The sequence below is a fragment of the Ambystoma mexicanum genome, chromosome 1q (genome assembly GCF_040938575.1).
Source record: "Ambystoma mexicanum isolate Mex_15411 chromosome 1q, UKY_AmexF1_1, whole genome shotgun sequence".
Taxonomy (NCBI): domain Eukaryota; kingdom Metazoa; phylum Chordata; class Amphibia; order Caudata; family Ambystomatidae; genus Ambystoma; species Ambystoma mexicanum.
Window position 1 is genome coordinate 665,869,129 of NC_090922.1, and position 25,557 is coordinate 665,894,685.

General features: G+C 44.7%; 1 protein-coding gene across 2 annotated transcripts in view; it reads left to right on the forward strand.

The window, feature by feature from the left end:
* LOC138535011 (dimethylaniline monooxygenase [N-oxide-forming] 2-like) overlaps nucleotides 1-25,557 on the forward strand; it is an 812,736-nt gene that overhangs the window by 232,646 nt on the left and 554,533 nt on the right. For both annotated transcript variants that reach the window (XM_069641263.1, XM_069641262.1), the window contains one exon: nucleotides 3,666-3,854. In XM_069641263.1, coding sequence (XP_069497364.1) covers nucleotides 3,666-3,854 — 189 coding nt within the window. The remainder of the gene's footprint in view (nucleotides 1-3,665; nucleotides 3,855-25,557) is intronic.

Sequence of the window (25,557 nt, forward strand, 5' to 3'; positions counted from 1 at the left end):
CATTGTAAGTAACTCACTTCTTCCCATCCAATCTGATACTTTATCAATTGTACATGCTTTTGCAATCTAAAGAGCATTGTTCTTCGCTGTACACAAATAAATAAGTTGTGAAGAACTTATGTACACATGGGGGGTCATTACGACCTTGGCGGTAAGGGGTTAACGGCGCCGGTAATGGTGCCGGAGCCGTCAACCCCTTACCGCCCCATTACGAGTCTGCTGGAGGAACCCGGAAAGGGTTCCTGGTAAAACCAGATGCCCTTAGCGGGTCCTGCGAGGAGACCAGGTAGCTAACAACGTTGTTAGCTCCCTCCCCATTCCCATTGAGCCCTATGTGGGCTCGAATGGGGATGTACCGGGTCCGGGTTCCTGGAATGAGGAATTACCAGGTTCTCCAAGTTTGGAATGGCCCGGTAATTCCTCATTTAAGGAACCAGGTAAGGGGGTAACCATGCCGCAAATTGCAACAAGGTTACCTCCAAGCTCGTAATGACCCCCATGGTGTCTTACAGGGAAATGGGTTGTAATTGCTAAAGCCTAAGAAAACGTGTACATATAACATTGCATTTTTTAACAGAACAACAAATTCGTTAGTACAATAAATGATCCTTCTTGTATAATCCATAAAATGAAAAGAAAGTGATAATCATAAGCTTTTTTTATTTCCGTAATTTCTAGTGTTTTCAACAAAAAGAGCAACACGAGATTCTAATCAGGCACACAAAAAAGTGTAAGAAAATTGATTGGGCAGTAGCCCAAATGGTTCCCTTCATAGCATTCCTGCAATAGGGAAGTGTTAGACAATTCCCTGTCGATCCTAGAGATTTAGGACCTTATTCCAAAAACCAGGTTCCATCATGACTGAGTTTGCCATGCCTTCAATCCAAACTTCAGCTTTAAACGTTCTCTTCCCCTACTAATTCCTTAATCGGAAACAGTACAATATGCTTTCCTTCATTTATGTTGTCCATTGCTTAACCATACAATACGTTCAATAATAAAGGCTTCAATCCGTCACTGTCACTTTGAGAAACTATCAGAGTTGCAGTACAGCACTGACCCTATTAGAATATACACCAAGACGTTATATGTCAAGATCGAACCAGCACTCAAGACTGTGAGAAACCAGCCATAGGCTCGCATCTGGCCTGATTCTGAACCCGTTTTCAGCCAATACAAAGTCAAGGGGATACGAAGCAAGGGATTGTCCCGAAACATGTGAAGTATATCATGGGTCAACAAGGATTTTCTACTGCAGACTTTTTTGTGAATGTTCTAAGTGCATCTGCCCGGTGTGGTACATCACTGTGGGTACTTGTATCAATCCAAACTTTACTAAAATTGGGATTGCAAAGATACAGTGTTCACCGAAGGGTGACCTATTCAAGTTTACATATTCTCTCAAACTTAGGAAATTCACAACCTGCTGAAAGTTGTGGCCCAATGACCATTTCAAGCAAATTAATTAGTAACAATCTTAGCTGTGGTGGCTCAGTTGGAATTTATTTATCAAAAGAATCTGTGTGATGAAATGCCAAAACTAAGAGAGACATATAACAAAATGGTAACGCCTCTGTATTAAACATCCTTCATCAGAACCAGGTGAATGATCACAAATCTATCACACCAACACTAACCAGTCACATGTCCCCTTATGGGAGGGACCAGGCAGATATGGAAATAGACTTTTCTCCTCTGTGAAAGGTACCAAGCTAAAACATGTTTGCAGACCAACCTTAGTAGGTTATTTGGCCGTGCTCAGTAGAGTGTGTACCACCTTTTTGCAAAATCAAATGTCTTTATTCCTGTAGCTCAAGTTGGCAAAGTGAAATTGCAGGTCTTCTGGCATCAACTACATTTGAGTGAGGGAGCCCTACTGCTTGCTGCAAACAGGGAAGGACTGGCCTACAGGCAACTCTGGAGATTTCCCGGGAGGCCTCTGCACCCTGGGCCTCTTTTGTGTGGTATTTGCAAATTCTCTCATAGGAAAAGTGTTGGGCTTGCTGAAAATGTGTAATATAGGGCCACTTAATTATTTCCAGGGCCTATTTTGGTTCTCACCCCTTGCTGTATGTACTGTGCTGCACTGTCTGGATTTAGATGGATTGCTGTCAACCCAGATGTAATAGCCATACAACAGGATGTGGGCTATTTCAACTATGGAAGCCTATCCGATTGGTGACATTTCAATCTCATTACAACCTGTTGTAGCAAAGCCGGCCCACAGTTCCAAAAATCATGCACTGTAACACTACATCCAGATGAGCATCCCCTGAATGTGCATTGATTACGAGGAAGCCCACATATGCAGAGAATGCCATAACACCTAGTGGGGGGGACCTTTAATCACCTCAACCCAAAACAGGCCCACCACTTATGAAGCGAGTACACTGTTGTACATTAAGCAAGTTTATTGTACAAAAGCTCTGGGGCAGCGGTTAGATGGTGTTGCAGGACCAAACTAACCCAAATCTCAGCACTACAATATCAGTTAGTAGTTTATATACTTTTTGCAACAATTTTAAACAGTCCCAGATACATTTACTACTCTGCACCCCCCCAATTACGATTGGACACAATCTCTTTAAAGAAATCCCACCTTCAAAGTCCTGGAGTCAGTACATGTTTTAACATTGGTATTGAAAACATAATTCATTGCTAGCAATAACTGACCTAAGTCCTTTAACTTTAAGTATGATTGCACATGGTTCGGCTGAGATATTTTGGCAAATTGAGAGAAGTCTGCTTAAACAGAATTTTGTTTGAACCATAGATAGCCATCTCCATTCCAGAGACTCCTGGCATCTTAATTTAATTTATGCAGTCACATACAACCTCTGATGACCTGGAAAAATACTTAACCGTCAGGCCCTGGCCCCGGGCCTTATGTTTACTACCACCAAACAAATCACTATTCCCCTTTAAAGATTTTAATACAAAGGGCTAGATAACATCTGGTCCCTTGCAAGGACTGTGAACCTTGCCCTGTTTGTACAACATGAATACTAAGTAACTAATTCTCTTACCCATCAAGAATGTTCCAACTACTTTTAGAATGCCTGTGTAACAACTAAGCATGGCTCATTGTATGGATTTGTGTGCGTGTTGCATTCGCAGTTTTAATATTGTATCTTTCTACGTGATTCATGTGGATTTACGACACTATCCCAGTTTTGCTGTCATCCCCCATCATCAATATGGTGTTTGCAACATGAATTCCTCGTAATAAAGGGGACCCTCCTTGACCACCTGACACTAGCTTTGTTGACTCCCACACAACCATTAGCATGATTTCTGCTAAGCACCAAAAACTAGAATTCATTTTTTCAAGGCTTTATTTTTTCAGATGTGTTTGGTGACTCTAATTTTCTGGTGTCTGAATCTTCCTCTTGTGTACAATATGAGTAAGGGCCGTGAGAAATGCGACACCAATGGTTTGCACGAGTACACCCTAATGCAGCTACACTGAGGTTTGTTAATGTTTGCACGCAGGACTGCGTCATTGCCCATATGTTGCAAGCAAGCTAAATTAATTTTCAAATGTGGTCAGACTCCAACCCACCAGCCACCAAAAAATGTACATGTTGATTCTTTAGTATTTCCTTCCTGAATTGATGATATGCCTTCTTAATTGTACCTGTTGCTTGTTTGCATTGCTGACACAGGAAGAAGTTGAAGAAGGCAGAGCAAGCATCTACAATTCACTCGTGACCAACTCGTCAAAGGAGATGATGTGCTACAGTGACTTCCTCATGCCGGACCACTTCCCCAACTTTTTGCACAACTCCAGGCTCCTGGAGTATCTCAAGCTGTATGCAGAACATTTCAACCTCATGAAGCACATACAGCTCAAGGTGAGGAGCCCCTGATTCATCTGGTAGTATTTTGTTTTGTGTGTGGAATGTATTCTTTTTTAACACCAGTGCTCCTAACACTTCGCTAGTTGAAAGCACACATGAGGACTGACAAGAGCTATCTGGGGCCAGCCTTGTAGTTACATTCCAAGCTACTGCCGTCTCTGCATGGGGTATTTGAGTTTACAACTGCTGTGTGCTATGGGTAGACTGGTGCAGCAGTGGCCCTTAATGGTCAGCAAGAGAAAATTGTTGACTAAAGTTCTGTGATCGCTGGTTACATTCCCTCATCTAGAGAGGGCTTCTGTCATCCATTGCTCATCTCTGCAGAGGTAATAGTGGGATGGATGGAAGATGAATGCAGTGGAAGTAGGGATGCAGAGTTAACTAAATGGACAAGGATAGGTGTAGGGGAAGGATTGAACAGTGATGGAGGAGAGAGAGATAAACAGAGAGAGACAAAGAGCAGGGTTTTAAGTGGGCCAGGGTTTCATTATTTCTAAACAACACAAAACCTAAACGTAATAGCTGGCGGCACACTCCCAGAATATTATTAGGATTAAAAGTCAGAGAATGGGCAGTAAAATATTCAAAGTGTCCCAAAAGAAGTAGTGGAACTATGTTCCCTGCTGACCTGCACCCGCTCCCCACAAACCCCATCGGCACCGCCCCCTCCCACATGCAATCCAAACCCCGAACAAACACACCTGCTGTTTAAGGGATTGTTCAGTGCAGTGCACTGAAGTGCACGTTTCAACTTCTTCCTGTACTTTCACTGAAGTGCACGTTTCAACTTCTTCCTGTACTTTTATTATAAAACTAAACCATTCCTTTAAAATAAAGGTATAGGAACAGAAAAACATTTGTTAAAAGTAGAGGAGCACCGCTCCCAACAGCTCCCTCCCACTTCGACCACTACCCAAGACATGTGCTGACATGTATATATGGTTAAGTTGTTCTAATAAAAAGCTTTGAAATTCAGAAAAGAAACTTAAGAGTGATGTTATGGTTGCAGTGCAAAATCCGAAAAACTAAAGAAATTCACCAGTTATGGTAAGCTACAGAGTCATAAATCGCTGCCCCACCATGTACTGCTCATACCAACACACATGACATTAGAGATGATATCACAAAGGGCATCATCGATGACATCACTGACGATATCACATATCCTATGAGTTTTTTGTTTGTTTGGTGACATTAAGCATAGGATTTGACCTGCAGGTACTGCATTGATAACATCATAAAGATACTCTGAAGGTGCTAAATATGTAGGCCTCAACCTTGCACAATGTGCATATGTTAGTTTTCCTAGGATTTGGCCTGAGCTCATGATTCACATGCATATTGCAATAATCATTGTCCAGACAGGTACTTTACATGTATGACGACTTAGTCCAATCGTAGTTCCATGCTCTGGCTGTTATAGGCTAAACAAAGACATACATGCAGCCTGTGATTGGAGGCAAATGATTTAAGCCACCAGTTTAAGTGGTTGAGCTGATTTGAGCCAAATTCAAACCTGTAGAAATAATAGATGTTTGAAATTTTTAGAGGTTGGCTGAAATGACTACTCTAGGGCATTAATACTGCATTCTGGGATACTGGAGCGTGGGGTAAATTATCAGACAGGGCCTACACTGCCTGCCGGGATCACCTGCTTTGCAGAGACAGCACAAAGCGCCTTGTATATCTGGAGATTTGCTTAATTCATAGCCATGTTTTATTTTACCCCACATCCACTTGAAAAAGTGTTCTTTATTTGTGTAGTTGAATTATTTTCAGTTCAGAAAAGAATTTCATTTTGGTTTAATTTGTTTTAGAAAGACTGGACAAATAAATGAATGGATGGTTTCTGTCATGGCCACTCCTTACAGCACGTTGCTGCTCTCTCATTCAGTAGTTCTTTTCCTTGCAGAATGTCTGATATTATAAAACGGAAGGCAGCGGATGTATATACAAATGGCATCAGTATTGGAGGAGGGAATCCCTCAGAGTGAGATCAACTTGGGGACCTTGTCCGTGGGATACATGTACACGATTCTTGATTTTTTTGTCAGACCTATTGGGGTCTGGAGAAAATAACAGTGTCACTTGGCAGGGTAAAGTGACAGACCCGAGGAAAGGCAAAACATGCAGAGTCTAGAAGTCAATGAGCGCACAGAATGAGTGTATGAGTGACACTTGGGTGCATACATTCAGGGAGTCACGACATGCGATAACATCTCTTGAACTGTGGGGAACTGCGTAGGAGCCGTAAGGAGACATTCGGGTGCAGGGAGGAGCAGGAAATCCTCTAGCACAGCTTGTGTTGTTGTGTGTTTAGACAGTGATGTGACACTTTGGGTAGGAGAAAGTTGCAGACATCCAGGGAGGCATATTTTAACTATCAGTGATGCCCAGGTGCAGAGTAGACATTCAGGGAGTCACAACACAAGATAACATCTCTTGAACTGTGGGGAACTGTGCAGGTGTCCTAGGGCATCACCCAGGTCCAGGGAGGAGCAGAGAAGCCTTTAGAGCATGTTGTGCTATTTTATTGAGAGACTTTGATGTGACACTTGCGGTGGGGAAAAGTTGCAGACCTCCAGGAAGGCAGGACGTAAGTAAGTAAACTTTATTAAATCGGATTACTACATTAACAGACAATAAATAAAACACAAAGGAGGCTGGACACAACAATGGCGACGAGGTGAGCTGCTCGACACACACGCGCTCGGCGCTCGACAGGCTCCAGATGACCCACGGCCGGGGCCCATCAATTTTTGGACACCCGGTGGGGGGCACACGCATGTGACCCCCACCCACAAAAAAAAATATGTTTTTTTCCTCTCTACTTGGGGAAAGCATCCCCAACCGGCACCAACCTGGCCCAACTAGCCGAAGGCAGCCTACGAGGACGGGGAGGCACCACGACGCCCCATCTGCCTCTCAAGGGTCAAAAGACACAGGGAACGTCGGAGGAGGCCCGAGGCTGAGCCATATTGCCCATGGCTGCACGTGTGCACGTGGGGGGTGCCAGAGATCGCTACTGCTGCCCATCTGGAACCTCGAAGGGATCGCCCAGGGACATGCACCAAGGTGAGGCAAGCAGACCTCAGCATGGCGACTGGAACCTCCACCCCCAGGCCCAGCACACCACTGAGATTGGCGGCAAACCTGTCGATGTCATCACCACAGGCTCGCCCACAAGGGAGCTCCTCAGGATTGATCCAGCCGTTTAACCCCTTCACAGACCCTTCGTCAGTTGGCCCCAGGTGGCAGCTATGGATCCAGAAATTTGAAATGGCGATGGAGTGTAAGAACATTACAATGGCCAGGAAGATGAGGTTGCACCTGCTGCTAAGCGTGGGAGACGAGGTACTATGCATATTCAACTCCCTGAACGTTGATGATGGCCAGGACGCATACGTAAGTGCAAAAGATGCCCTGACAGCACATTTCCTCCCCCAATTAAACCCGGACTATGAGACTTTCATGTTCTGCACCACTTTTCAGGCAGAGGAGGAAACACTGGACACCTACCACACACGGTTGAGGAAACTAGCCATGTCCTGTGAGTTCACAAACGTCGAAAAAGAAATCCGGAGGCAAATCATCAATGGCATCCAATCGGAAAAGCTGAGGAGACTGGTGTTGGGTGAGAAAGGCATCTCCCTCCAACGGATTCTCGAATTGGGGCGACAAAGGGAACTGGCACACACCAGGGCTGCCAGCATGGGGGCAACGCTACACAAACTGCAACCCGCCCCCACCAAAGCTTTGGTGTCCCATGTCACCAACAGACAATTCATGAGAGACGAGGCTGGTGGCAGCTACGCCAAACCAGGTGGCAACCACGTATCCCGGGGCTCACTGAGTGTGGATGGTGCGGGGAACCGCGACATGGACGGCAAAACTGCCCCGCGCAAGGAACGACTTGTGGGGCATGTGGTAGGAAGGACCACTATACGAAGGTCTCCCGGTCAGTAGGCACCACGGCACAGCCCCCACAGAATCCTCAAGAAAGGAGTGGGACCAAAAAGAAGAAGCAGGCCAGTGCAAGGCGGGTCGAAGCGGCCAACTCCTCGACCGAGGAAGAGGGCGATGATGTCTCGGGCACGCAACATGACCCCAGCAAGGAACAAGTGAGAAAAGGGAGGAAGGTCTACCTTGTGTCTGCATTGGATCAGGGGCAGACACCACAGAGAAAGAACCTCCGAAGGCGCAAATGCTTGGTCACCATTCAGAATCAGCAAGTCTGGATGACCATTGACACGGGAGCTTCCGTCAATGTCATGGCCACAAGCATGTTCCAGACATTGCAACCACAACCGGATCTGAAGGACACGGACACACTGCTGTTTGCGTACGGCAGCAGGAAGCCCCTAGCAGTTGTCGGCAGGTTCCGCACCACTCTAGACCACGGTGAAAACAGGCTATGGTCAAAGATCTACGTCGTGAAGGCGGGGATCGAATGCCTTTTGAGTGGGGACACAGCTGAGGATCTGGGTTTGGTCAAGTTCATCTGCCAAATCGATGAAGTGCAGGAGGTCGAGAACATCTTAAAGCAATACCCCAAACTGCAAAAGGGGATAGGGTGTCTGAAAGAGAAGACTATAAAACTGCACATTGACGAATCGGTACAGCCGAAAGCAGTATGACACAGGAGAACACCGTTCCATATGCGAGAACAAGTGGAGAGTGAACTCAAAGCGTTGGAAGATGCCGGAATCATAGAGGAGGTGACTGGGCCTACACCATGGGTCTCCCCGATGGTGGTAACAAGAAAGCCCAAACAACCCGGAAAACTCCGGATCTGTATAGACATGTGTCTCCCGAACACCGCCATCAAGCGGGAGCGCCACATCACGCCCACGTTCGACGAGATCATGGCTGACCTCACAGGGTCGCGAGTGTTCTCCAAAGTCGTACCACCAGTTAAAGCTGCACAGAGACTCTCGTTACATCATGACCTTCTCGACACATCTGGGGTTGCAGAGGTACAAACGCCTGAGCTTTGGGATATCCTCTGCGGCTGAAGTTTTCCAACAAACCATCCAAGAAGTCATTCAAGACCTACCTGGTGTCCTCAATGTGAGCGACGATATCCTGATTCACGTGCCCGACAGGGAAGAACATCTCAAGAGGCTCCGGACCCTACTGGGAAGGCTGGAAGACGCTGGATTGACCATACATAAGAAGAAGTGTGAGTTTCTCAAATCTGAAATCACTTTCTTTGGGTACAAATTCACCAGTACGGGCATCTCCCCGGACCCCCAGAAGGTCGCAGACATTCAAGCGGCAGGCCCGCCAATGACACCCACTGAGGTGCGCAGTTTTTTGGGCATGGCCACCTACTGCGGGAGGTTCATCCGTAATCTGGCCACTCTCTCGGAGCCCCTACGTGAACTGACCAAACTAAACGTCAAATGGGAATGGGGGCAGGAGTGCCAGAAGGCGTTCGAAAACATTAAGGAGTCCCTGTCCGCCGACACGAAAATGGCGTACTATGACACTGAGCTCCCGACGGAACTGTTCGTGGACGCGAGCCCCATAGGGCTAGGGGCCATCCTCATGCAGGTCACTAAAGAGGGGGAGAAGAGGCCCAATGCATACGCATCAATAGCTCTGACGATGATGGAACAGCGCTACTCTCACATCGAGAAGGAGGCCATTGCCGTGCTATGGGGGTGTCGCCACTTTCACCTGTACCTCTATGGACGGAGATTCATGGCGATCACAGATCACAAACCCTTACTACCAATCTTCATGGGTACGTCATCACACCCACCGGCATGGATCACCAAATGGTTGCTGCATCTCCAGCAGTACAATTCTGAACTGGCCTACCAGCCGGGGAGTGGAAACCCGGCAGACTTCCTCTCAAGGCACCCACGGGCGGCCACATCTCAAGAAGTCCAAGTGGCCGAAGAGACCGAGGAGCACATATGCCAGGTGGTGCGAGCCATGAGGCCGAAGGCTGTCAGCATCGAGGACATTGAGACTGAGACCCACAAAGACCCATGCTGCGACTTTGAAGGACGCCATCATCTCCGGCGACTGGAAGACGTTCATGAAAAACACCCACAACTGGACAGTGGAAGCGAAGATTTTCCTCTCCGGGATGTTCACTGTGAGACAAGACCTGTCGATCACAGAAGCGGACTGCTGCTCCGGGGAAATTGGATTGTCATCCCTCCAAGCATATAAGAGAGAATAGTGGCACTGGCCCACGAAGGACATCAAGGGATGGCACGGACAAAAGCTCGGATCAGGCACAGGGTATGGTTCCCGCAGATTGACGAGAAGGTGGAAAAGCTGATAATGCTTGCCTGCCCTGCCAGATAACTGGGGGCCCGTCTGATCCCGAACCCATTCGGTCAGCGGAGTGCGGTCACGGTCAGTGGGATGCCATTAGCATCGATTTCTGCAAACTATGAGAAGGCCTGTAACTTTTGGTGGCTATCGACGACCACTCCCGATACCCGAGGTCGAGATAGTGGAATCCACAGCAGCAGAGGAGGTCATCCCGGCCATCGAGAAGATGTTTGCTACACATGGTCTACCCACCACCATCAAAAGCGACAATGGGCCCCCCTTTCAAGGGGAAGAATTCAAACAGTATTTACAAGAACTAAACATCAAGTACCACCACATCATGCCGAGGTGGCCCCAGGCGAATGGCGATGTGGAGCGGTTCATGAGGACCCTAAACAAAGTACTGAGAGTGTCGAAGGCAAACGCCAGCCCGTGGAAAATGGACTTGTACCATTTTCTGCGGAATTACCGGGTCACCCCTCACAGCACGACGGGTGTCCCGCCTGCCGACCTCATGTATGGCACTGTAATAAAGTCATCGATCCCGCACCACCCCAGCAAGACACCGGATGAGGTCGACCCGGAGCGCACAGAGAGAAGGAGGACGAGTGCCAACGCACACATGAGTGCGAAGAGGAGGGCAAAACCGTCCGACCACCATGTGGGCAACCAGGTGGTCATGCTGCAAAACCCGACAAGGTCCAAACTGGACACCAGATACGAAGAGCTCCCATGGACCGTCAGTGGAAGGCATTGGACCATGGGGACAGTGACGAGAGGATCCCACCAGGTGACGCGAAATGTGTCGTGGTTCAAGGTGGTGCCACGCAACCTATGGACCGATGGTGAGAGCTACCAGAAAGATGAAGCATCCCAGTCCAACCACGAAGAAGAGCCCGTGGCCCTCCAGGACGAGGCAGCGGCGGGTGACAGGACGTGGGAACAGAGGAGCGAGCCGGACATGGGAGAGCCGGACAGAGAAGGTGAGCCACCCAATGGGACAGCGGGGGTCAGCCCCAGAGGAGCGTGGTATGGTTTGAGAACTGCCACGAGACCGCCCACCAGGCTCAGAGACTATGTATGGTATTTTGCCCCCTGTGGACTGAGAGCAAGGGGGGTCCTGGATATGAACAGTGTACCTTTAGTTAAATTTGAAGTTTCTATCACATGTGTTGTTTATTGTTAACCTCATTTGAAATAAAGGAGGAATGTTGCATCCGCACTGCGTCACGCTACGCGGTGACGCAGGGCGTTCTAATAAAAGCCCCGCCCCCGAGCACGGGAGGCAGTTCCGGGCAAACCAACATCCTGTGTGCATGCGTGATTTCTTTCGCTCCAGCTGGAGCTGCGCCACAGGTCGCGCGGCCTAGCATCACAGGGGCCCAGTCTCCCTGCGCGCAGAGCACCGCGGTGGCTGGACACAACACATCATATTGTAAAAAACACTTCCTTGATATGACCATACAAGCAAGAAAGAGGTTTAGAGCTGGGGACAGATTGATAAATTGGCCCGTCTCAGAAGAGCCTGCTTCACAATTTCAAATACACTGTGGATAACATTTATGTCATTACAACTCCATATAAAAAGTAACCATCATGATAAAACCTGATATTAACATTTCTAAAACAGGGGTTTACATATTTTCTACATATAGTAAAAAATAGAGGAGATTCTCAACAGCACCTTTGCTACATAGAATACATCAGGCATCTCCGGTTATTTTACCCAGGATACTTGGGCTTGAGGGAATGTTATCTGTTGCCACTTCGTCGTTAGAGGGGAATTAGGCCGACTGTTTGCAGCTGTGGAATTCTGTAAAAGTTCCAACGATGTGAATGCAGTTTATTTCATCTCGAAGTTTGTAAACTACCCTGTGATAAATCTTCCCCGTAACGTGTAATGCACCCTTAGCACCCAGGGACGTTGATCCACTGGTTTTATATGAATTTCAAACATGTCCAGTTTATGCTTTAGAAGATTATGAATTTTAGGCCTTTTTAGGTTGTGCTGGTAAAATATGTAATTTTTATTGATGTATTTCTGATTTGAAATTTGTTCTATTTTATGTTATGATGTAATGTTGCTTTTATAGTACTTAAAGCCGAATAAAGTTATGTTTGAACACATAGGGCCTCATTACGACCCAGGCGGTAAGTTACCGCCTGGGCCGTGACTTTACCACCATGGCGTAAACTACGTTTACGCCATGGTGGTTGGCGGACTTACCGCCCCATTCCGAGGTCGGCGGGGCGGTAAGTCCCCAATCCCCATTTACCCTTCCCCATTCCCATTTTTGCCCCATAGGGCATAATGGGAGTGGGGAAGGCGTTAATTACGCCACCGTAAATTACGGTGGCGTAATTAACTCCATGGTACCTTAGCGCCATGGATTTTAACACCTGCTAAAAGCAGGTGTTAAAAGCGCCATGGCGCTAAGGGACCTCGTAGTTGGCGGTAAGGGGTCGGCGCAGCTAACGCTGGCGTTAACCCCTTACCGCCAGGGTCGTAATGAGGCCCATAGACATTTCATCTCGGATGGACTTACCCCACTTTCTCCACTCATTTGGAGGGAGCAAATTCAGCCTGGTCATTAGCACCAATCTTTTGCACTCAGCAGACTTTATATTACAAATTTCACCTCCATGCGCTGCATTTACATGGCAACTAGCGTAGAGATTCAACGATGATAAGGTGTTAACGTTTTGCCTGCTCAGATCATTATCCTGACTCAAAGCTTTCTGCTTTACAATTTTTTTAAGGTGAGACAAAGCGGAGTACACAGTAATGTTCAAATTACGGAGCCCCCAGCCGGAAAGTAGTTTACGACCTTCCTTATACCAAACATATCTGTTACGGTCAGTTGACCCTTCTATTTCCTCCATTACTAATTTCATATTTGAATTTACTGAGAGGCCCAAATATTCCTTCAGAAAATAACAGCTTTTCCCTGTGCTGCAATGCCTGGAACCGCCAATTCTAGCAAGGAGATTCTTGTGGTCTCTTTACCCCAGATGCAGCACTTGCTGTGTGCACTGGTGATGTCAGAAAGCCACAAGCCCAATTGAAGGTTATCACATCCCAACATTCCAACCCCATACCCCCAAAATCATTCTGAGGGGCACACAGCACAAGAGGATGCACAGGAATTTGACGACAATGATTGTGAACCCCTACTTTCATAGGTGGTTGCACTTTCAATTCCATCCACTATTGCAGGGGACGAGGAGCAGGTCTCATGTAACAAACATCAGGAAAGAACGACGCGCAGTGCACTTGAACGGCAGGTTGAAACAGAAAGTTCCAGGCCTTTGTCTCCTCACCTCCCATCCACTGAGGAGGAGTCTGACAAAAATGAAGATATTTTAGATGACATGGATGATAAACAAGACAAAGATCGCAATCCATCAGAGTCTGGGCAGGGACATGCATTGCTGCTGGAAAGCAGTGACACTAGCGATGAAGACCAGGAGGACAATGTGAACATTGACACTGAGGCAGAAGTGGTAAAATTATGCCCCCAAACTTTGTACAGACATATGCAATGGATCATCATCATCATGTGCCACCTAAAAGAATGCCACCACCTCTCCCACCATTGCCACCAACAGCATCACGTTCAGAAGAACCCAGCCTGGGTGTTGATAGCCTACTATGCACATCCATAGTGTGGTATTACCTGGCACTGAATAACATGGACATTAATTCAGCCACTTGCACAATATGCCATACATCTTTGTGCCAAGGAAATGCAGGGACCAGCTTGGGCACTGCATCTTTGTGGTCCCATTTAATGTAGTACCACGCACAGACATGGAAAGAATGCAAAAGACCTGAAGGGCATCCTTCCCCCACACCAAATGACAAGCAGCATAATACTACCTGACCACATAATAACTCCATTAAATACTACTGCTGTTGCTTTGCTTGGAAATGGCACGACCAGCCTGCCCCCTAGTACTCCAGTGATGCATACCAGTAACACCCCATTGCATCAAGCCATTGGTGTGGAAGCATTTCAGCATGGACAAAGATGTCACTGGTCACATGATAGATGGTTTCGGCACAGTTGCAATCTTGCAATTATGTTGGTAATAGACCTCTTGTCCTACTCTTTGTTCAGAAGCCTAGACTCCGCCAACTTTTGAGAATAGCCAATTACTGCTGGTAAATTCCCAGCTGCTTTTGTTTCTCATGAAAGGCAGTACCTGAATTGTACAGCCACATTATAGCCACAGTGGAATGGATACTACAGCAGTCCACATGCCCAAATGCATATGTTGATATGAACATGTGGACCAGTGGTCAGAGCGTTGACTGCATGGCCATCATTGCACACAGGGTAGCCTTTCTATTAACTACCAGGAAAGAGGGGTCCTGGAATAATACAAGGCAGCTACGTATGCTTGTCCAACAGCAAGCAACATTTAGCATCCAAAGATTTTAGATCAGAAGCCACAGGTTAGCTGATTTCTGGAAGAAGGTAGAGGAGGTGCAAGCAAATAGGCTAAGGCCTCATAATTTGCAATTATGATTTCTCATGGGAGACAATGGATCGGCAATACTATGCACATCCCCTGCTCCGCACAAGTACTACACCTAGTCATCGCACCCTTTGTTAACAACTGTCAGCCTGTAAAGGATATGGTTGGATTGGCATAGAGGATAATCATCAGAACTAGGCTCTCCTTTCTTAAGGTGAGGCCACCAATGCTCAACTCAATAACAACATTATTACTTTCAAGTAATAATTTTATAGAAAAAGATCATATGTTCATCAAATATCATTGGTTACAGCATGAGTGTTAATTTAAAAATATAATTCACAAAGTAATTCACATTTGAGTCGACAAAGCCACATGAATATTAGTGCTTAACTCTTTTCCGTCATGTGACCATCTTCAAAAGCATCACTAGGCTCAAGTAAAATGTAAAAAAGAGAAGAAATCCAAGAAGGGTATAATACTTCATTTTTGAAGTCAAACAAGTTCCAAAATACAGTTTTCAATACATTTTTTAATTTTTACCTTTTTACAACTCAAATTTCTAGACACATGCCAGCACCCCATTTTGAGTACCTTTATAGAAATGTCATGTGTGTTTTAGAGTTACATCACTAAGACATTATTGTTCATGATGTTTGACCTCCCTGAAAAGAGGGGATAAATGTAATTTCATGTGTGTGCTTTAAAAATAGTCCTAATAGTAGTAAGGACTATTATGCCTATATGCCTATTGGTGATAACAATCTGGACAGCTCTTCTTGCTGCCTGATAATTGTTTCAAATCCTCCTCCCCTGATACCAGGGGAATAAAAGTGTCAACTTTCATCTTCAAACATAGAAAGCTAGCAGGTACTTGATGTTACATTTCATTTTGACAACTTGTGGATCACCACGCAAGTCTGTAAGCAGGTCCCGCACCAGTTTAGCCTCTTCATCATCACTTGCCAAGTCGCTTTGCCATGTTGGAGAGGTTTAGTTCAAGCAGGTATACCAAAGGGAGAACTTCACTGAGTGATGCATTGCGATGGCTAACCCTCTTGGTAGCCTCCTCAAAAGGTTGCATCACAGAGCAGACAATGGACAGTAACTAACATTGACTTGGCGTTAAGAAAACCCCACCTAAAGCTCTGCTGCGTGTGATACAATAGTCTGAGATGGCACTGCACTGTTCTTGCAGTCCCCCAACATGTGAAATGTGAAGATCCAACAAGTGGATACTGAGGTCCTCAAGTTATGCTGTGGCAACTTGTGGTGCACCTACAAATGGTGCAAGACATTAGTTGCACGGTAAGCCCAGCTGAAATGTGTGATTCTCCTCTATAACAAGAATTGTTAGGTGAAATGCACACCGACTTTATCACCAAATCAATACATATTTATGAGTTTGATTGACTTACTTTGTGAGATTCAATTTGTGAGGAGTGAAAAGTGAGCACACTCTGGCTTAGTGTGCAATGGACAATTATCAGAACTAGACTCTCCTATCATAAGGTGAGGCCACCAATGCTCAACTCAATAAAAACACTTTGAAGTAGGGATTCTATACAAAATCAATGTACATTCAATCTGAGCGGTACAATTATTCAAAATATTATTTACAAAGCAATTCGCATTAGATTCCACAAAGCCATGTATATATTAATGACTAACACGTTTCGGTCGTGTGACCAGCTCTCACTATGTAAAAGGTAAAAAAAGAGAAGAAATCCAAGAAGGATATAGTGTTTGAAGTCAAACATATCCCTAAATAGATGTTTCAGTACATATTTTAATATCTCAATATTTACACCTCAAATTTCTAGGCACACCCCTACACCCTACACCCTAATTTCAGTACGTTTATAGAAAGTACCTGTGTGTTTTAAGAGTGACATCAACTTGGACATAATTATTCATGATGTTCAATCTCCCTGAAAGAGAAGATACAAGTACATTTTTGTGTGTCCTTAGCATAGCAGAAAATGTGTCCCCCTCCCTTCCGTGAGTCATGTTTAGGGCCCCGTGCCCGCCCCAACTCAGCAACAAATCACAGGCCACGCTACACCCCAAGGGGGCCTGGACCCCCACGCATGCACAATGCACATGATGATCAGGCTGGGGGCATGCTGTGTACTGCACTAGGTAAAATATGTAAGAATGTATTTTAATGAACCCTTAAATCCTTCACCCAGCATATAACCAAGGGAGCTGTGCCTGGCTCCTGAGTCCTGACACCCATATTGGTCATCTAACTCTGTGTGTGTCCAGTAATATTACACAGTAATGATACCATAAGAAACCGTTCATGTTCTTCTGCCAGTAAATGCCAGTATCCCCCACGTACGAACATTCACTTGCTGGCTTTGCCCTTAATGCCAGTAAAAATGCTGGGGGGGCGCAGGGGGCAGATTATGTGTCTGAGGCTCTGGGCGGGACAGATATGGAATTATTTACTGGGCAGAAATGCCCAGTAAAAACTGCCATGCCTACCGCTTAGGCCTGCTAGTGCCTCGTGATCACATTAATTGTGGATGGGATTACGTGTACTGGGTGCTGGACCCACATTCATTCTGATTACAAATGTGCCCTTCTTATTAGAAATATTGGATAGAGGTGCATGCTGTCAACTGTTTGACTTTATAGAATTCCAAAGTGTGTTAGGACTAAGACAATCTGGGTTTCACAGGATGCACAGAACTGAGACTGCTTTATTGGATTTAAAATCCAAAATTGCTAAGAACATAGACAAGGGCTCTATCGCTCTTCTTGTGTTGTTAGACCTCTCTGCCACTTTTGACCTTGTAGATCACTCGCAATTGGTGGATAGATTGGTCAAAATTGGAAGATGCTCAAGTGAAGCTGCTTCCAAGGTCCAAGTATCTCCAGGTTGGCTAAGGGAGATTTTCAAGCTGAACCAATTTCCCTCTCTTGTGGAGTTCCTCGGGGCTCGTGTTTGTCCCCTCTCCTTTTCAACATATATACCAAATCTCTGAGTGATCGTCTGGATGGTTTGGGAATTTATTATAGCAACTATGCAGATGAAACACAGATTCTATTTGAGTTGTCAAGGGTCTACACTTGGGATTCCAATACCATCAATGAATTGTACCTGTCTGTACAGTGCTGGATGGGACAGAACTCCTTGGTGCTTAATAATAAAAATAAATGAGATTCTTGTCATTGGATCAGGTCGTAGACTGAAGAAATCTGATCCTTGCTGTAGACAATTTTGTATAACAGGTTGCTCTAATCCGGTTGCCCAGCATGTGAAGACGCTTGGAGTCTTCTTCGATTCACAGCTGTCCTTTGTAAACATATCTCATACATTTGATGCTCCTGCTCCTGTACCACCAACCTGCTCTAGCTGATTCGCCCCTATCTATCCAAGACGAATAGGGCGTTGGTTGCTTTTGCCCTCATAAATTCCAAGTTAGACTATTCTAATAGTCTACTTGTGGGCACCTCATCGAGGTATCACAAGAAACTCCAGGTTACATAAAATTCAGCCGTACCAGCAGTATGTGGGTTGGGTAGACATGATTATATTACTGGTACTCGATGAAAACTGCACTGGCTTCTAGTTCAGCACAGAATTCAGCTTAAGCCTGCTACTCTTATCTATAAATGCCTCTCTGCAAGGCCTCGACGTTATCTTTCAGATCGTTTAAAGACCGCCCCACACAGGTGAGTTCTTCGATCCGCGTTACAGTTTAAGAACATTTAGAGGAGCCTGTTTTGATGTCTAGACACCTTCATTGTGGAACGAGTTGCCACCTGCTGTAAAGATCAGTCCCCGCCTGACTCAATTTAGGAAAGGTGTGAAGACCTATTTGTTCAACTGTGGAGTTGATTTGGCCACCTCTGCCTCTTTTTTTCCTGCCTCTTTTACTTCTGTTGTTTGTTATGTGAATGTGTTATGTGCACTCCGAGCCCTGTGGGTTTGTAGCATGTTATAAATATTAACATAAGTAATTACGTACATATGTCATTTTCAGTAAGAATGGATCCTGCACTTCCATAGAGTAACAATTAATCAGCTACACAGGGCACTATTCGATCTAATCCAGTGGGCCAAAGCCAGAGGCCACCATTTGACATGAATTGGTTGTTACCTGGCATCAATGCATAATCACAAATGAAATACAATGGTGGCAGGGTAACGTTGACACTGGTGCATCTCAGAGGGCTTACTCACTTCTTGGTTTCTAGCACCCAGTGAGGTCTCTGTTTCTCCAGGAATCCCAATCAGCAGATCTTTTACTAAGTTGACCTATGTTGTATTATATTATATGTATAGATGGGGGATTTTCCAGATATGTGCTACTTATCGTTTATGTAAAAACTCTACTTTCTTCCTGCATTCATTTGTGATGTTGGGAAGTGTGACGAATTGGCTGCTGCCCTGCAGGATTACAAGGATGAGTATAGGCTAAAGTGCCCACTCAGCCCTCACACTTCTACAAACCAAGAGCCAGCACAATCATAAAGGTAAAACATGCCCAGTTCATAGATCACATTTGTTCACCTTTTGGGGTAACATGGGCAGAGGGAATGCAATACTTTTAAGAGGGATGTTAAAGTGGTTCAGTAGGAACCCAAACAGCGAAATATAACAGTCCAAAATAAAGAAATGTCAAATCTAAGTTCTATAAAAAATATATGTACTGTAATTAAACACACCTTGTACAATAATAACTAGCTAGAAAACCACTACACAAAGCCCACCCCTGCGGAAAGAACACAGAATACGCACAAATAGCAAGATGCAGCCCTCTGACAAATGAATCAGGGGTGTAAGACAAGTGATAACTACCATTTTCCTTAAAAGGGTATGTTCTATGGTGCAGAAGGGAATAAAAGTGAGCTAATCACTCTCTACGGCCCGGAAATGGGTCAGCAAGAAGTTTATAGTACCGTTTTTCATTTCTTGGTGGTCTGGCAGTGCCAAACCAGACTTCTTGGTACTCTGCAAGCAATTCAAAGATCAGAAGAGTGCAAAAGGCAGCAACGGAGGATTCTCGTTGTTAAAATGTGTTGAACGGTTCATGGAACACATCCCTAAGGAGAGAGTTCAATGCAAAAAACACTAGGATCTTGGCTGTTTTGGCTCTCGGGGTGCTGTGAGCCCCAATCCAGGGGCGCAGGGACAAGATGAGTCTTTCTCCCGTGCTCACATACACAAGGAAGGCTGCCACATAAATGCAGGGGCCCTTCAACAAGGTGAGGTCCTTGGTATCGCTGGGCTGGCAGAGAGGCAGGCCTTGTTCTAGCAGCCGGTTCACCTCAATGGTTGCTGGAATGGTTATCAGAAAGTGCTCGCCTCTGCCTTGGAACACCTGCCTTAACCTCACACTGGAGGACTCTGGAAAGAACTCTCTCCCAGCAGAGTCCAAAGAAAATCTTCTTCCACGGTTGAAGTCCAAAAGATGATTCAAACAAGTGTTGTGAGACCCCTTCTTTTAAAGGTAAATGCCCACAGCTGATTGGGATAAAGCTAGCCTGCCTTAGTGGTATACTCCCTGCTTTTGAAATGAGTGGACTTTGCCCTTCCAACATCACAAACAAAATGCTTTGCTATGGAGGGGACAGGTAGGAGAAAGGAAGAGAAGAACAAGATGGTGTAAGTCTTCCCCCACTGTACAGAGTTCTCCTGTCGACACTAACCCTGCCCCTTACTAACCATGTCCCTTCCCTTCTCAATATGATCACAGGCCTTACAAATGTAGCACCCTGGTGTGAGGCTACTCCCTCCGAATGGGTGTGCTAATATGATGCCCTGGCCCAGGACAAGTGCCTGTTGTGCAGCTATATCTGTGGAGTGTATTACCTACCCTCACAAAGAGATCAAAGAAGAGGCATGGCCATTCAGGTTCCTGACCTGTCATTTTGGCTGCATGCTCAGCCTGTCTGGCCAGAATAAACATCATCTTCCACAGCTGAGCTGGCTCACAGCAGTTGACACATGTGTGATATCACATTGGATGTAGCTGCAATGATCATGAGTAGTGCTATGCCACCAGCTGCCACCAGCATGGTCTGTTTATGATCATCATAGTTTTGGTACAGTGGTAAATATCTTAAATGAAGCCCCTGCACTGCAGAGACTTGGCTTTCAGTGCAGATGTCAAATGGGCACCTTTGACCTCTAAAACTGCTTTGTGTCACTGGTAGAGTAGGTGCTTTGGATTCTGATGCAGCAGGTCACATGAACAGACTGTGCTTTTGGCATGGAGCTTATGAAAGGGGCATCTGATCAGCAGATTACCCTTTCAATTCAAAATTTTTATTTTCATAATAAAAAATAAGAACATATCATAACAGTAATCTACTAATATGCACACAATCAACCGAAGTCAGAACACATTAAATAATTCATCATAAACTAAATATGAATAACAAATAGTAGAGAAAGAATAGAGGGGGGGAGAAGAAGAAAGGAAAAAGAGAGAGAACATGGAAGTTCATGACTGAAAATCACATTTGAAGGAAACCTTGCAGCAAGCACAACAATATCACAAACCCATTACATAAACTAATAAATAGTTATATTCATCAATAACAAGTAAAGCTAGAGGCGTAACGTCCTCAAATTAAAGTTCAGTTTCATCCATAGATGTCAAGAAAACAGCTCCAAATGTCCCAAAATGTATCATTTGCATCTGTTTTTTTGTACATGGCTTTTTCATACGTTGAAACTGTAAGAAGCTCCTCCAACCAGTCCTCAATCTACTTGATTTCCAGGACCTCAATATAATTTTTTTAGCCACCATGCATGCACGCAGTTACCATACTTTCCTGCCAAAGTCAATTTCATCCAGCAAAGATATATCACCCAAAACTAATAAGGAAGCATTCATGGGAATCGCAGTAATTTAGGACAAAACTTAGCCTTTCACAAACCCTTTCCCATAACTGCATTGTTTTGGGACATGACCAAATCAAGTGACTGAGGGAACCTTTTGAGTGCTTACACTTCCAGCAAAGATCGCTGTCCAAAAGTTGTCTCTTGAACAATTTTTCAGGTGTCCAATAGGCTCTAAATAGCAATTTCGTTTGAGAGGCCCTGAGGCCCCAATCCAAACTCATCAGTCGATTGTTATCACAGCACCTACGCCAACACCTCAAATCAATGTTTTCACCCAGTTCCTCTGCCCAAATTGAGGTAGTCTCGGATCTCCTTTTCGATTAGCTTTTATGATTCCTTGCATGGTAGATGCAGGGTGTGATGCACTCGAGCACACCTCTAAAGCTGTCCAAGCAGCATTCTGATTATTCAACTGCGGTATTTCAACACAAGCAGAAATAATAATTTTCAGTCTTCTATATTCATCAAATGAACATTCCGTCATCTCATACATCTGACCAAGTTGGGAGAATTGTATCGATTTGCCACCCTCAAACAAGTCTTTCAACTACTTTATACAAGCCACAAACCATTACGACCAAAAGAGCTTTTTTCCCTGGTACAGCAATGCCGGATTATTCCATATGGATGCATCAGGGTGTAAGTAGGGGTCAGCACTCAAACGACTTGAGAGTGCACACCAGCAGTCTTGCAAGAACGAAGTGAGTGTGCTGGCCTTTTTCTGATCTACATCTCCTAGTAGTCAGCAGAGCTTTTGGGTCCAGTTGGGAAACTGCACCACGCTCCCATGACAACAATTCAGATTGATCAGATTGTTCATTCACTCAGTCAGCAACCCTGCACAAGTGGTGAGGGGAGATCGATAAATGGTAATCTAAGAAATTAGGCAAGTTCATTCCCCCAAGTTTTAATGGGAGTTGAAATTTCCAAATTGCGAGCCTTGTAGGTTTCCCATTCCAAATAAAGCTTTGCATAAGTCTATTGATCTCCTTGAAAATGTCTCCCGGTACCTTGATAGGGAGCATGGATAAGATGTAATTTATCCGAGGAGCCAAAATCATCTTTATACAATTTATTTTGCCCCAGGTGGATAGCTTCAAAAGACCCCACCTCTCCAAATCTGATTTGAGCTTTGGGAGGATCCACGCAAAATGTATTGATGGCAGCTTCATTATATCTGCTCCAATCCAAATGCCCATCTTCACTGCACACCACCTAAACTGAAATTGAGCACATGCATGCCGTTGACAAAGATAATTAATCGGGAGGATGTCGCATTTACTCCAATTAATCCTATATCCTGATATTGAGGAGAAATATTGAATATCTTGCATTAGGTAAGGAACACCAACAGCAGGGTCCTGAAGGCAAATCAGTAAATCGTCTGCATATAGCCAAATTAAGTTATTTTGGTCATTGCCAATAATAGGGTGAAGGTTCACATCTGCCCGTAAGAATGCTGCGAGTGGTTCCATAGACAAAATTAACAAGAGAGGTGAAAGCGGGCAGCCCTGTCTTGTACCCCGATGAAGTACAAAGGCATCTGAAATAAGACCATTCGTTAGTACACTCGCAGACGGTTGTTGTACAAATGTTTAACCCAGTGTCGGAAATCTTGCCCAAAGTTAATTTTCTCTAGGAATGTGAACAAAAAATCCCACTCAACACGATCAAACGCTTTCTCAGCGTCCAGCAAAATAACTGCATTGGCAACAAGCTGATTGCGTCCTTTCTCAATGGTCAACAACAGGCGTCTCATGTTGTCCGCCACCGCTCTGCCAGAGGCATAACCCACTTGATTTTCATGTATCAAACTTGAAACAACCTTTTCCAATCGAATAGCCAAGATTTTAGCCAATATTTTGCAGTCACAATTTATCAGATTGATTGGGCGATAGTTTTCGCACCTTGTAGCAGATCTGTCTTTCTTTTTCAATACTGTAACTAATGCATGTCTCATAATATCTGGTAGCGAGCCAGGCACAAACGCATCATTAAAAACTTCAGTCAAAAGCTGCAGTGCTGAATCTGGGAGGACTTTATAGAATTCACCAGGTAGTCCATCTATACCAGGCGACTTACCCATAGACAGCTTCGAAATCGCATGTTTAATATCATCTAATTCCACTCTTCCTTCAAGGCTTGCTGCCTCATCAGTTGTCAGACAGGAGAAAGTATAAGAATCAAGGAACCTCTCCATTTCTGCTTTTTCACAAGTCAATTCAGAGTCATAAAGTTTCTCATAAAGCCACAGAATAAATTGTTAATTCCCTTCTGCTGCGTCTCCAACACGTTATTCAAATCTCTGATTGCAGTAATAAAGCGATCGCTTTCCATTACTTTCAGTCTATGCGCCAGCAATCTCCCTGCTTTCTCACTGTTCACAAAATAATGTGCCTTTTGCCTGAATAAGGCATAGTCGACCTGGCTGGAAATAAGTTTATTCAGTTCATATTTTGCCTTTCTTAGTTCAGATTTTGTTAAGTCATCCTTGCTTGCTGCAAAAAGAATATCTAGATGCTTTGCTTCAGAAGAGAGTCTTTGGATTTCTTTCGCCCTCAGTCTTCTCTCTTTACCAGTTTTTGCAATCAACACTCCATTACCCTTTCAGAGACGGAATTCCCTGCATCATTTTATATTTTATTAATGGTTACAAATTTAAAAAAGGCAGGGCTTTTAAACCCCTGCCAGATGGTAATTCATCACAAGAAGTTTCTCCAGCTAAACAGAATATGATAAACAGCATCCAGAGTACTTAGAGTTTGCAACCGTGTGATCTCGGTGTAAGAAGGTTAATAGTTTGGCTCATTCCTGTCTCTTTTTTATGCCAGATCATAATGCAGTATATTCATACTAATAAGCAAAGGAATGAACTTATGGCCCTTGGAACGTGCATCTGTTACTGGATGGGATTACAACAGAATAATTCTGTGTTCAAATAACCGGACAAACTCAAGAAGATGGCAAGTTGCTGTTTTATTAGCGATTATCTAAAACAGGACGTTTACAATGAACATCAACAGATGTGCGCACATTCTCAGCGATTTCCTCATGAAAAACTATTGTATACTCTCGTAGTGTGTCACAATGACGTCACGCTACATGGCAATAGTAAAAAAAACTATCAAGGGTTGGGATTGGTTAAGGAACACATCTAGATATACAATCATATAGGAGCTAGGTTTGTTATTGGCTGTCTGATATCATGTGCAAAACTCATGACTACCTCTTCAAAAATGTAAGTTTTAGAAAAATCAGTTACACAGTGTTTCATTGGTTTCGCAAGCTATAAGGTCCTTCATTATACTGACCAATACAATAGGTCGGCATGCTTGTGCCATGACTGGAACATTCGGTTTAATTAGCAGCACATAAGCCAAGACCCAGGTGCAAGTAGAGATATGAAGCTGCCCTACCACCCAATTAGCCCAACAGCTCTCCTCGCCCAGGTCTTCTGCCATGAAATTCTCTTTGTACTTGGCCTTACAGAGTATTCTTGTTCTCAGAAAGCAACAGGAGTGAGGGAACTCGCTTTTGTGTCTGGAACTCCAAGTTCAAGTCCTATTTTCAGCCTCGACTCATGTGATAGGAGACCACAATTCTGTTCATTCTGCAATCTTTTAAATGTTTGAATTAAGACTTGGCATCCTTTGTGTTCTTTTGTGCACCTTAACGTGAGAAGATCCATCCACCGCACACATGTTCCCTTCAGCATAGATAGCTGATCTCGATTTCTCAGATCTTGACTTCAGACCAAACAGCCTCCCGACGAAGCCCCAACAACCTGTTATTCTACTGCGACACAGCCTTTCATTCTCTCCATGGTTCTCTTGGCTTACTTATTTCATGATACCAATGTCCAGCTTCTGTACAATGGCGGCTCCACCCACATTCTATTTACTACTTGTAGCTAGCCTATACGATAACTTGATATATCTTGCATTTCAGCATCTGTACATTCATTATATTTCTAATTTCTGCCGCACTTGTTAATGTTTAATCTTCTTCTTTTACACTTTTAAGGTTCACTTAATTCCTTACTCCATCATTTCTCCT